This window comes from Caloenas nicobarica, chromosome 3 (genome assembly GCF_036013445.1).
Source record: "Caloenas nicobarica isolate bCalNic1 chromosome 3, bCalNic1.hap1, whole genome shotgun sequence".
In the NCBI taxonomy this organism is placed as follows: Eukaryota; Metazoa; Chordata; class Aves; order Columbiformes; family Columbidae; genus Caloenas; species Caloenas nicobarica.
Genome location: NC_088247.1, coordinates 108,784,597 through 108,795,039, shown reverse-complemented (window position 1 = coordinate 108,795,039; position 10,443 = coordinate 108,784,597). Strand labels below are relative to the sequence as shown.

Genomic DNA, 10,443 nt, shown 5'->3' with positions numbered 1-10,443 from the left:
CGGGGCGCGCGCGTGCGCAGCGCGCTCGTCGGCGGCAGCTGGAGTGCGCCTGCGTACAAGGGGCAGTGGCCGTGGCGTTGGCGGGAAGCGCAGAGCTGAGGTAACGGCCGCTGCTCGTTAGGGGGCCGGGCTCGGGCTCGGGCTCGGGCGAGCCTCGTTGGGCACCTGCAGCGTTTCGCAGCGTGGGGAGGGGAGAGGAGGGGAGGGGAGAGGAGAGGAGGGGAGAGGAGAGGAGAGGAGAGGAGAGGAGAGGAGAGGAGAGGAGAGGAGGGGAGAGGAGGGGAGGGGAGAGGAGAGGAGAGGAGAGGAGGGCAAGGCAAGGCAAGGCAAGGCAAGGCAAGGCAAGGCAAGGCAAGGCAAGGCAAGGCAAGGCAAGGCAAGGTGGCCTGGGGCTGTGCGGCCGCCGTTAGCTGCGGTGGTGAAGCGGAAAGGCGCTCCCTCGACTCCGGTCTCTCCACCTGGCTCGGGTCAGCTGAACGAGAGCGCAGCTGCCCTGGGCCTGCAGTTCCCTCCTGCCCCTGCACCCCGACCCGCACGCCCGGTGAACGTGTGCCCGCTCCTGCCCCCGGTCTGTGATCCGGGGCTCACGGCGGGGCTGCCTGGGGCGGGCGGGCGTGTCCGCTGGGCAGCGGGGCTGGAGCCCGGCGCGACTTCTTGTCCGGAGCGACTTATTCCTGAGGGAGTGAGGGGGGAAACCCTGCACAAGCTTAGACTGCCCAGCGCTACCCGGGATTTTCAGGCACCTGGTGCCTCCGTCTGCTGGAGGGCGCTTGCCGGTCACCGAGATCAGGCCGGTACTTTCACCCATTACTTTGCCGGAAACGCTGACTTCGTGTTACAACCCTGTTTCCCACTAATTCCCTTCATAATGCTGAAGCTTGTGGGCTTGTGCTGTAAAGTGAGTTGCTGGTTTTTTTTTTAATCTCCTTTTTCTCCCCATGTTCTTAACTTCCCAAAAGAGGGAGGTGTGTGTTTAACCTGGCTAGGTTCAATGATTTAGCTTACAAACTGTAAGGAACCAAGGAAGAGAGGCTGGCAGCAGGGAATGGGCAACTGTGCTAAGTCCTAAAATTGATAAAGCTGTCAAAACCCTGCATTATTAAGCTGTAACCAGAAAAACAAGAGAAAGGGCTCACTCTGACCAAGAAAATAGGTTGCTGTTGCCTCTCCACATTAAATAGTAATACTTCTTCACAGATAAAAAAGCCTGTGATGTTAACTTAAAATCAGCAGACTTCATCAGCAGATTTACTCTCCTCAAATTAGGGACACAGGGTAAGAGATCTGTAACTATGTTTAGTAGTGCTATCTCTGAAGTCAACTAGTGTTTTTGTTTGCTTGATGGGTGACTGTGGAAAAAAAGCTGTACTGATTATTGTCTGAAAGTTTTTATGGATGTGAACAATTTGCTAAGTAACTCTTTCTTGTTCCTCTCACTTAGGCCATTCATCATTCCTATCCTGGAAAAAATTTCTCAGTTGTGTTAGTCCAGTTGTTGGAGCTGCAAAGTCAACTGGCTTGGGAAACTTAAGACAAGTACTCTTTTTTTTTTTTCTTTTTTTTTTTTTTTTTCTCCAGGTTATTTTGTTTGTGTTCAATTCTCCAGTCTGGCTCATCATGCAATACTTGAAGCAATTTTACTAGTCTTCAAATACAAACTGTTTCAGAGAGAAGAAAGACACTTCCCTTGAGAGAAATATCGATTAGATTCTTTATGTTTGAGAGTAGATCCAGACCACTCCAACTCTATTTCTTGTAAATGTAAGTTATTTGCACAGAAATGCCACTGTGATTTATTGAAAAACATGTGATTCTTTATTCCGCTAGATACAAGTGTTCTTTATGTCTTAGCAATCCTAGAGGCGCTTCATTTGTAGAACAGCACAGCAGCTGACAAACTCTCCCTTTCTCAGTGGTTCAGTTCACAGAGTACACAAACATTTCTACAGACATTACTCAAGAACAATATATACTGTTAATTAAAAATTCCTACTAGATGTTACTGAAACACTGCATCAGTGTTATATTAAATTAGATCCAGGCCTTGTAATGTTGCATATTTTAATAGCCCTGTGATTCAAAGCACTGATCTGGTATAAATTTGTTCTTTAACAAATGTTGAGGGGGCAGCTTACAAGGAGAGAACTTCATGCTGACTCAGGTATCATCTTGCTTCCTGCAGCTGACATAAGGCCAGAATAAACGTTTTCTTTTGTGCTCTGGTTCATGTAACAAATACACAGTAATTGACCCAGCGTTTATTTCTTGTTAATACACTTGGGTAAGCATATTAATGGTCATCAAACAATAGCCCGAGAAACTACAAGCTTGGATGCTATTACATTGGAATATGAGTATTTTTTTTCATGTTTTATTTTAAATCACAGCTTCAGCAGCTCTATTTAGAGGTAAACCCTAAGAAAGGAGAGATTAATTTTTCTGCACTGCTTTTTGTGATGAAAGAATACAATAGAGCATTTTGCTTGAGGTATTAGTCTGATATTTATGTATCCCTTTGCTGCTTTTACTGTTTTTTGTTACCTGCTGCAGCAAATTGACACCTGTTGTAATATGCTACCATTGTTCATTATTTCTTTTTCAGCAAGGGGCAGATTCTGTCAGGTAACTGATCCCATTCCAAAACTGAAAAAGTCTGTTTAAAAATGTGATTATCTTCTGAGAATAATTAGTTGCTGTAAATGCTGGCGTAACAGTTTTGCAGAAATGAACCGCTTTAGGATATTCAAAAGATAAAACAGGGGCAGCTTCTTAAAAATAAATTTATTAGAACAATTGGTAGTAATAGTGAAGACACATAAAATTCACTTGCTGAAAACCCAAGGGGAACTGAAAAATCGTAACATACTTCATAAAAAGTACCTTTTTATGCTGTTACAAATTTTTGGCAAGCTGTCAAAAGAGCTTCTTGGCATCAAATGAAAAATGAGAGGTAACATAAAATTTGGTTGTGTTTCATTTAAGTTTGTAAAAGTTCCTTAGATGTCCATGAAATGAAGCAGGGTGGAACTTAAATTACAGAATACAAACAGTCCAATTTCTTGCTGCTGTGTAACCTGTCTAAAGCAGGTTGTTCTGGTTTTTGGCAAAACTTGCACACTTTTGTGGAAATAAAATTATTGAAATTGTCTGGTTTGTCCCTTTGTAACTTACCTGACTGTGCTTTTCTCATCTTAGGCGGGAGGGTAATTTTGACAGGAATCTGCAGGTCAGAGTATGCTCAGAGGGTCATGTCCATTCTTGCTGTTGAACACTGGAAAATGACAAAACAGGTGCAACTCCACCTAGCCCAGTTCTGCTGGATAAGGAAAGCAGATTTAGATTTGGTTCAATATTAAATATAGTGTAATTATTTAAAAAAGGAAGTGGCACATTCAAAGTATCTTAAATGGTAAGGTTTCCTGTGTAATGTAGCTTACTTTATCAGACTGTAAAAAGGTAGCAGAAGTAACCAATTGGTACTTTCATTATATTCCTCTATTATGGACTATGAAGCAATTCTAAATTAACTATCTATTTTGATTTATATACATTGTAACTATAGGAAACCATAACTGAAGACTGAGACCATTATACAACAGTGTAGCAAATCTGGCTGTAGGGCACCTGATACTGGGTCAGAAATGCCACTGCTACATGACACAAAGTTCTGATCCAACCTCATTGTGTTTTCCTGCTTCAGATTGGCTTTTGACAGGTTTTGTATTGGGTTACATGCCATCTGTTTGTACCCTTGATGTTTTGTGTTAGCTTTTTGTTATATCAGTTATTTGCCCAAACCATATCAAGACAGCATGAGTGTATCTGCCTACTCCTGATTAAACTTCTACAGCTGGAGGGTTTTGTCCTTCACAGATGAAGAACAATATTTATGGAACCAGAGTCCAAGGTCTCACCCTCCTGTTCCATGATGCCTGGATCCCACCAGCTGCAGCCGATACAGCCCCATTTTTGTGAACTGCTTTGTGTGACAGATGCCTGCACCCACACGTTGGTGCCACTGCAGTTCTGCAGGAGTGCAGGATCTGTCCATACAAAATAACTCCTCCTACTATGTTTGTTTTGGTGGTGGTTTTTTTTTTCTGTGGTGCCTACAGTTGGAGCAGTGTATGAAGTGCTGTGTAAGAAGTGTGGGGAAAGAAAAGAGTAATGTTAAAGTATTTTCAGGAACAAAATGCTGATGTTAGTTGGCAACGTGTGGTGTCCATGTTCTTTGCAGTGGATGGAAGGGAACTTTGTAATGGTAAGCAGATAACTTTCAGTAGGATAATAAGGCCTCAATTCTTCAAGTTTTTAGTGTTGATTTAAATGCCACTATTCAAGTGTTTACATTTTATCCATGTGCATAAACTTTCCTAGGACTTAGCACTGCAGTTACAATGTAGTCTTGAAAGCTATGCGGTGAACTTTAAACTTTCTAAGTTTCTTAGAACACAACTATGTTGGCAACTCAGTTTAGAAAAGTACTTCTATATTTTACTCTGATTTTTAAATATTTAGTTGAATCTGAAGATACTTGCAGTACATCTGTTTTCTCTTTGGCTTTCCCAGTTTAGAGATTCCCAATTTCAGCATCCATATACTGCCACCGTCTGCTAGGAATACAAAAGAAAAACATGTTTCAATTCTCCAAAAGGTAGTTTGTCGCCACAATCCTCTTAAGTTTGGCATCCACTATAAACTTGCTTGTTTTTAATACCTCATAACAATGGATTTGCTTCATTCTCTTTCTGCATAGCATTTTTTTTTTTTAATTTCTCCCCTCCCTCTTTTGGGGGGGTGTTTGTTGTGAAACAGTTTTTTGTGTCTCCTTTCATGACAGTTCTGCTACTGTTGCACTAAGAGCATCCTCTGCTACAGTATTTGCTACTTGCAACATCTTTATGCCTTTGCCCTGTTTCAGATTTTGTGGATAGCACAGATTGTTTTCAGGATCATTTCTTTTTTTCATTGCTTATTGCTTCTTTCTCTTATTGTGTTATTTATCTAAAAGAATTTTGGTGGCATAAGGTGTATGAAGGCACTTTGTTTGGCAAAGGGCAAAAATAGGTTGATGGTAGAGTTTTATGACTCTGGAAATCACAAATTTATTTTTCCACAGGGGAAAAATATGGTGACCTACAGACTGTTCCTAACAGAAGAAAGAAAACTATAACTACTTACAAATGTTTCTTGTCAGAATGAAATTCCTACAGCTACTGTCCAGGAAACCTGGGAAACTGGAAATGCTTTTCCAAATACCTTTTCGCCAAAAGCAATTCCCATGTTTGTGTCTGGCTACCTCTACTTGTCTGTATAGTAAGAAGAAAAAAGTTAACAGTTATGAACAAGTTGACCAACAAAAATACAAGAACTTGGTCTACTCTGTTACATCTTACAAAACCAGTGCCCAGACACCAGAGACAATATTTGAAGAAGACAATTTGTTATATGGGCCACCAGATAAACAGAGACCTCCAGTTAAAACTGAAACAAAAACTCCCAAGAACTGGGTTCCTTTAATAAATCCTAACAAGAGAATTCCCCTTGTCAACAGTCATTCAAACCTCCCCATGAAAATCTCTTTACCAAGAACAAAAATGCCCAGTGTTACCCGTGTTCTCCAACAGACTATGTCTTCGCAGCAAACCTTTTATCTAGAAAGATGGAAGCAAAAAATGATACTGGAACTTGGAAAAGATGGGTTCAATGAGTATACTAAAAGTAAGTCTAACCACAGTGTGATTACAAAGTAGAAGCAGTAGTGTGGATAGCTGGCTGGGGTATGCTGGCATAGTTGCAGTGTCTGGCCCTACACCTCAAGTGTTTTGGAAATCCTTTGAGTTTTTTCCATTTTAGGGAAAGAGCATATTATGAGTGCACTTGTTATCAATGAATCTAAGCTCTGATCTTTGTTCTAAGACTACCAAAATGGATTCAGAAATGTGTGGGAAATGAGAATTAGACTGTAGACATTCTTTTTACTGTCTGCTTCTCCTTTATTTCTCTATTTGCTAGTAGCTATTTACAAATTGATATTTTCCAGCTGATGTTACTGAGCCTGTTTGCAGATACAAAGCTACGTTGTAACACAATGGAAATAAGCTTGAGTGTTTTAAAAAAAGGCTGTTCTTGTTGAAGTTCTTCAGTAACTAGTTTATCCAGTATATACAGCGTTTTCTATGAAATTGGCATGCATGTAGAGGTTTTCATTTTGTAAGACCTACAAAGGTGACTTCCCCCAAGCTGTAGGACTGAAGGGGATCTGGGAGGACCTGGGCAATGGTAGGTAGCCCCTTGTAGCAAGGTTGATAAATACCTGAGCACTCCTTACATGAATTATTATGCTTCTTAAAACTGGATATCCTTTGTTTATGCTTTTTGAGTTACTGAGCATTTCAGTGAATAAGGTGGCATAACAAACATTACACAGGTATTTTAAATGTATCTTTCTTGGAATAATTTCTGAGATAAGCAAGCCCTTACTCCTAGAGCTTTACCAGCCTCTTTCAAAAGGAGGCTAGTTCCATTCAAATGAACCAATACATCAGGAGAAGCAAATGCAGCAAAAGCAGCCTAGAATAATGTTTTAAATTCCATAGAAATTCATGAATTTATTTGAATAAACAAATCAAAAATAATATTTTGTTTCTGAATAATTAATGAGATTTTTAAAAGTAATGTAAGCATTAATATGAGAGATACTAATTTCACTGTTGACGCTTGATTTATGCTTCTGTCTCATTCCCTTCTCCTCCACCTGTCCTCAAGCTTTCAGTACTAAAACCAGGACTGGTTTAAGAGCTATGTTGTGTAATATCTAGAATACAAGTCCATCAGGTATTATAAGTAGTGTCTAAAATGTGGGATTTTTCACATTTTTCTTAGATCTTTTCCTCCAAGGAGAGCTATTTCATGCAGCTTTGGAATCTATATTCCTGTCTGAAGAGATTGCAACTAAGGAGCAGGGAAAAGACATTGTTATTTCTGGCTACTTGTCAAGTGTACAACATGTCTTAAAAGATATCAGCGAAGTGAAAGCTCTGGAAAGTGCTGTTCAGCATGAGACTCTCCAGTACCTGGGCCTGGTAGACTGCGTGGCTAAGTATCGGTGAGGTACCGGTTCTCTAAGATACCTGGTAATGCCAGTGTTGCGTGCTGCTCCATGACACATGGGAGGCTGTGTCCTGGGCTGGAGCAGGTGTGTTGGTGAGCTTTTGGGGGGAAGCTGAAAAGATCTTGCAAAGGAGGTGAAATGAATGAACTCCGCTGGATCAACATGATGACAGAAGTGCTATTGTTCTTTCTGAAGAGTTCCTCACTGGAGCAGGATATGAGAAACCGTTTTCCCAGAGAAGTGGTAGATGCCCCATCCCTGGAAACATTCAAGGCCAGGCTGGATGGGGCTCTGAGCAACCTGATCCCAGTTGAAGATGTCCCAGCTCATTGAGGGGAGTTGGACTAAATGACCTTTGAAGATCCCTTCCAACTCAAACTATTCTATGAGTGGGGAAGGGTTAAGTGCTCCTCAGCAGTTGCCAGGAACTGTAACAGATATTAGTAAGTCTTGATTTTTGAGATCTAAACTACCAGTGTGGAAGAGACTTGCTTACACTGAGCTTAAGAATGAGCAACAGGATGTCAGGTTGAAACAGATATGCCTTTGTTTGCCATGTTTCTCACTGTGACTAAAGTTTAAAACATTGTCCTATCTTTTCTTATGCAGAGGCCAGTTGTGTGTGATTGACTGGAAAACTTCAGAGAAACCAAAGCCATCTCTGAAGAATACATTTGACAACCCATTACAGGTTGCAGCGTATATTGGAGCCATAAATCATGATGCCAGTTATGACTTCCAGGTCAGTAGGCCTGCTACCTGCCAAGACAGGCAGCAGTGCCCACATTATTTTTATTTCTCCCCGCCTCCTGCCTTTAGCACCTGCTGTCAATCATGGAACTATTGGTAGGATTTGTAACAAAGCAGCCCAGTTTTAGATCAGGTTAAACTGACATACCATGAAATGACTCTGCTACTCTTGCTAATCCTGCTGCCTATGTCTGTCAGCAGTATATTTTCATTGGTTTTGAGGAACTGCTTAGTGGGACCCAGGGATGCTCAGCATCATCGGAGGTCAGATGAACTCCCAAAGACTTGGCATCTGGGCAACCCCCAGTGCTTTGTTCTGTGTGGTTTTCACTTGAGTCAAGAACAGGAGCGGGGAGGAGAGGAAGTCAAGCAAAAGAGCCTGCAAACAGGGAAATGTGGAGGGAGGGCATTGCTTGCATCATGTGTTGCTATATCCCACTAGCAAATGAGGGACTAAGTGATTGGGACTAAGTGATTTACTTAGAGTGTTTGGAAGTTCCTCAGAGGAAGGCAGTGTGTTGTCAATCACTTGATCACTGTGGAATAATGTTTTTAAAGACTCCAAACGCAATTCTGGCCAGGCCTGCTTGGCCTCAAGGATTGGTATTTCAATACAAAGCATTGAAGGGGGAAAATACAAAGCAGAAGAGAGCAGGGTAATTTGTAGGTTTTTCAAACAACTTTCTGGAATGTTACAGAGATCAGTAAACACAAGCACTTAACAGATAGGGTCCTTACAGAGTGAAATACAGGCAGTAATTCTAGAATTCTACTATTAGCCTTCTGTCCCCCAGCACTTTCTCTTCACCCCAGTAGCTGAGTGGGGTTTGGATTAGAGCTGTTTGTCAAGTATAAAAGTTATTGGAACACACCTAAATAACCATTTCTATTCATACTGATGTTATAGAATGACATCAGTCTGGTATATGACCCCAGGCAAAACCCGGGAATTTTACCAGCATCTGATAAAATCCAGATATTCAAAGTTTAAGTCCTCTAGTTTTCACCAAAGTCAGTCAGAGCTTTGAACTTTCAGCATTTGAATGTTAGTCTCGAAGTATTTTATGTTAAATTGTTGCTCTTTTGTTCCCAACGTCTTATTTAAGGCACTTATATGTTAAGGATGATGTTTTGCAGTGAGGTTTAGTGTTCAGAATTGCTGATTAAAGTTGCATGTTAACACTGAATTTCTGACAACCTTCTGGTTTTAACTGTAGGTCAGCTGTGGACTCATTGTGGTTGCCTATAAGAATGGCTCCCCTGCGCATCCGCATTTCATGGATCCTGACCTGTGCATGCAGTACTGGAATCAGTGGCTTTTGCGCCTTGAGGAGTACCTGGACAGAAACTGACCCAAACTAAGCTGTGCAGAAGCAAGTGGTCTGAGCACAGAGCCAAAGCAAGAATCCCTTGTTTAAATCTTTCATTGCAATACATATTCTTTTTTCAGTAACTTTGCCGATTTCCTAATATTGGAGGGTTTTCCACCCCTTTCAAAAAAAAAAAAAAAAAAAGAAAGAAAGAAAAATCGGAGTGGGGAATTTGTATTTGCTTACATTGTAGCTGACTTAAGTGGACCTGGCTGGACAAAGTTGTCTTAATTAATCTCTGCTTTTCCCTACAGAGTTTATGCAAACTGAGGTTGATAGGAAAGTTTCTGTTATCAAGTAAAACTGTTCAATAAATCATCCTCCTTTTGTCATTTTTGAGAAAAAAAACTGGTGCAGAACTGAGCCTTTGAAAATGAAGTTGATGGGCTGAAGCAAAATGACATCTACGTTGTCTGTGCTGAGAGAAATGCAAATGACAAACAAATGAATATAGTAGACTGGGTTTCAGTCAGCTTAGTTCTTGCTCATCTCAAAGGTAACTGGTAACTCAAGGTTACTTGAGTAACTGGTAACTCAAGGTTACTTACAAAGGTAAAAGGTAACTCAAAGGTAACACTGGTAACAGGATTGTTACTATTGTATTTTTTCTTGCAGCAACATTTGGAAAAACTGCGCTAAATTTCTAATGAGTGCTTATTTAAAATACTAACACAAAGCAATCATTTATCAGAAGTGACTTAGCAAAAAAGGAGCAAAATTGTAACTGATACACTTAGAAATTTCCAGCAAGCCTTCTGAGAAGTTAGAAGTTCAACTACTTATAGTGGCTCCTCCCGGAGGTTCTTTAACAGGCTGCACGCCTCACATGAAAGACCTGTGAGGGTGTAAGCAGGTGTTGTACCTCAGGTTGTGAGGCTCTGAGCAGGCTAAGTCTGCAACTGCCTTGAGCTCTCCTGGCTTTGCTGTGGGGCTGAGCCATCAGGGAGCCTCCCCATGTGGAACGATCTCTCCAGTGTTGGGTTGTCATGTTTGCCAGTGTGAGGAAGTTTCTTTATAAAAGCACACTTGTGACTCTGAAGCAGGGCCTTCTGAGGAATGAAGAGCTGCTGATTGGGTTTGAGGGGTGTGGTTTTTGTGGTTTGGTTTTGTTTTGTTTTTACCAAAAGTGTCTGTAAGACACACAATAAGCCTTGATGATGTCAGGCAGTGTTACTTTTTGTGTTGCACACCTGGAAAGCTTTTTTCCTC

The 10,443-nt window shown here is 41.2% G+C and overlaps 1 protein-coding gene across 3 annotated transcripts; it reads left to right on the top strand.

Moving 5' to 3' along the window:
- The first annotated feature begins 61 nt into the window (after positions 1 to 61).
- On the top strand, positions 62 to 9,506 carry MGME1 (mitochondrial genome maintenance exonuclease 1). 3 transcript variants are annotated; one of them, XM_065632129.1, is made up of 7 exons: positions 62 to 100; positions 1,579 to 1,761; positions 4,570 to 4,654; positions 5,120 to 5,721; positions 6,886 to 7,108; positions 7,724 to 7,856; positions 9,082 to 9,506. In XM_065632129.1, exons 4-7 carry the CDS (start codon positions 5,184 to 5,186, stop codon positions 9,214 to 9,216), a joined length of 1,029 nt encoding a protein of 342 aa, XP_065488201.1. In that variant the 5' UTR covers positions 62 to 100; positions 1,579 to 1,761; positions 4,570 to 4,654; positions 5,120 to 5,183; the 3' UTR covers positions 9,217 to 9,506. The 3 variants fall into 3 exon arrangements, with proteins under 3 accessions (XP_065488201.1, XP_065488202.1, XP_065488203.1); XM_065632130.1 differs by lacking the exon at positions 4,570 to 4,654; XM_065632131.1 differs by lacking the exon at positions 62 to 100 and having other exon boundaries at positions 1,505 to 1,761.
- Positions 9,507 to 10,443: the final 937 nt, after the last annotated feature.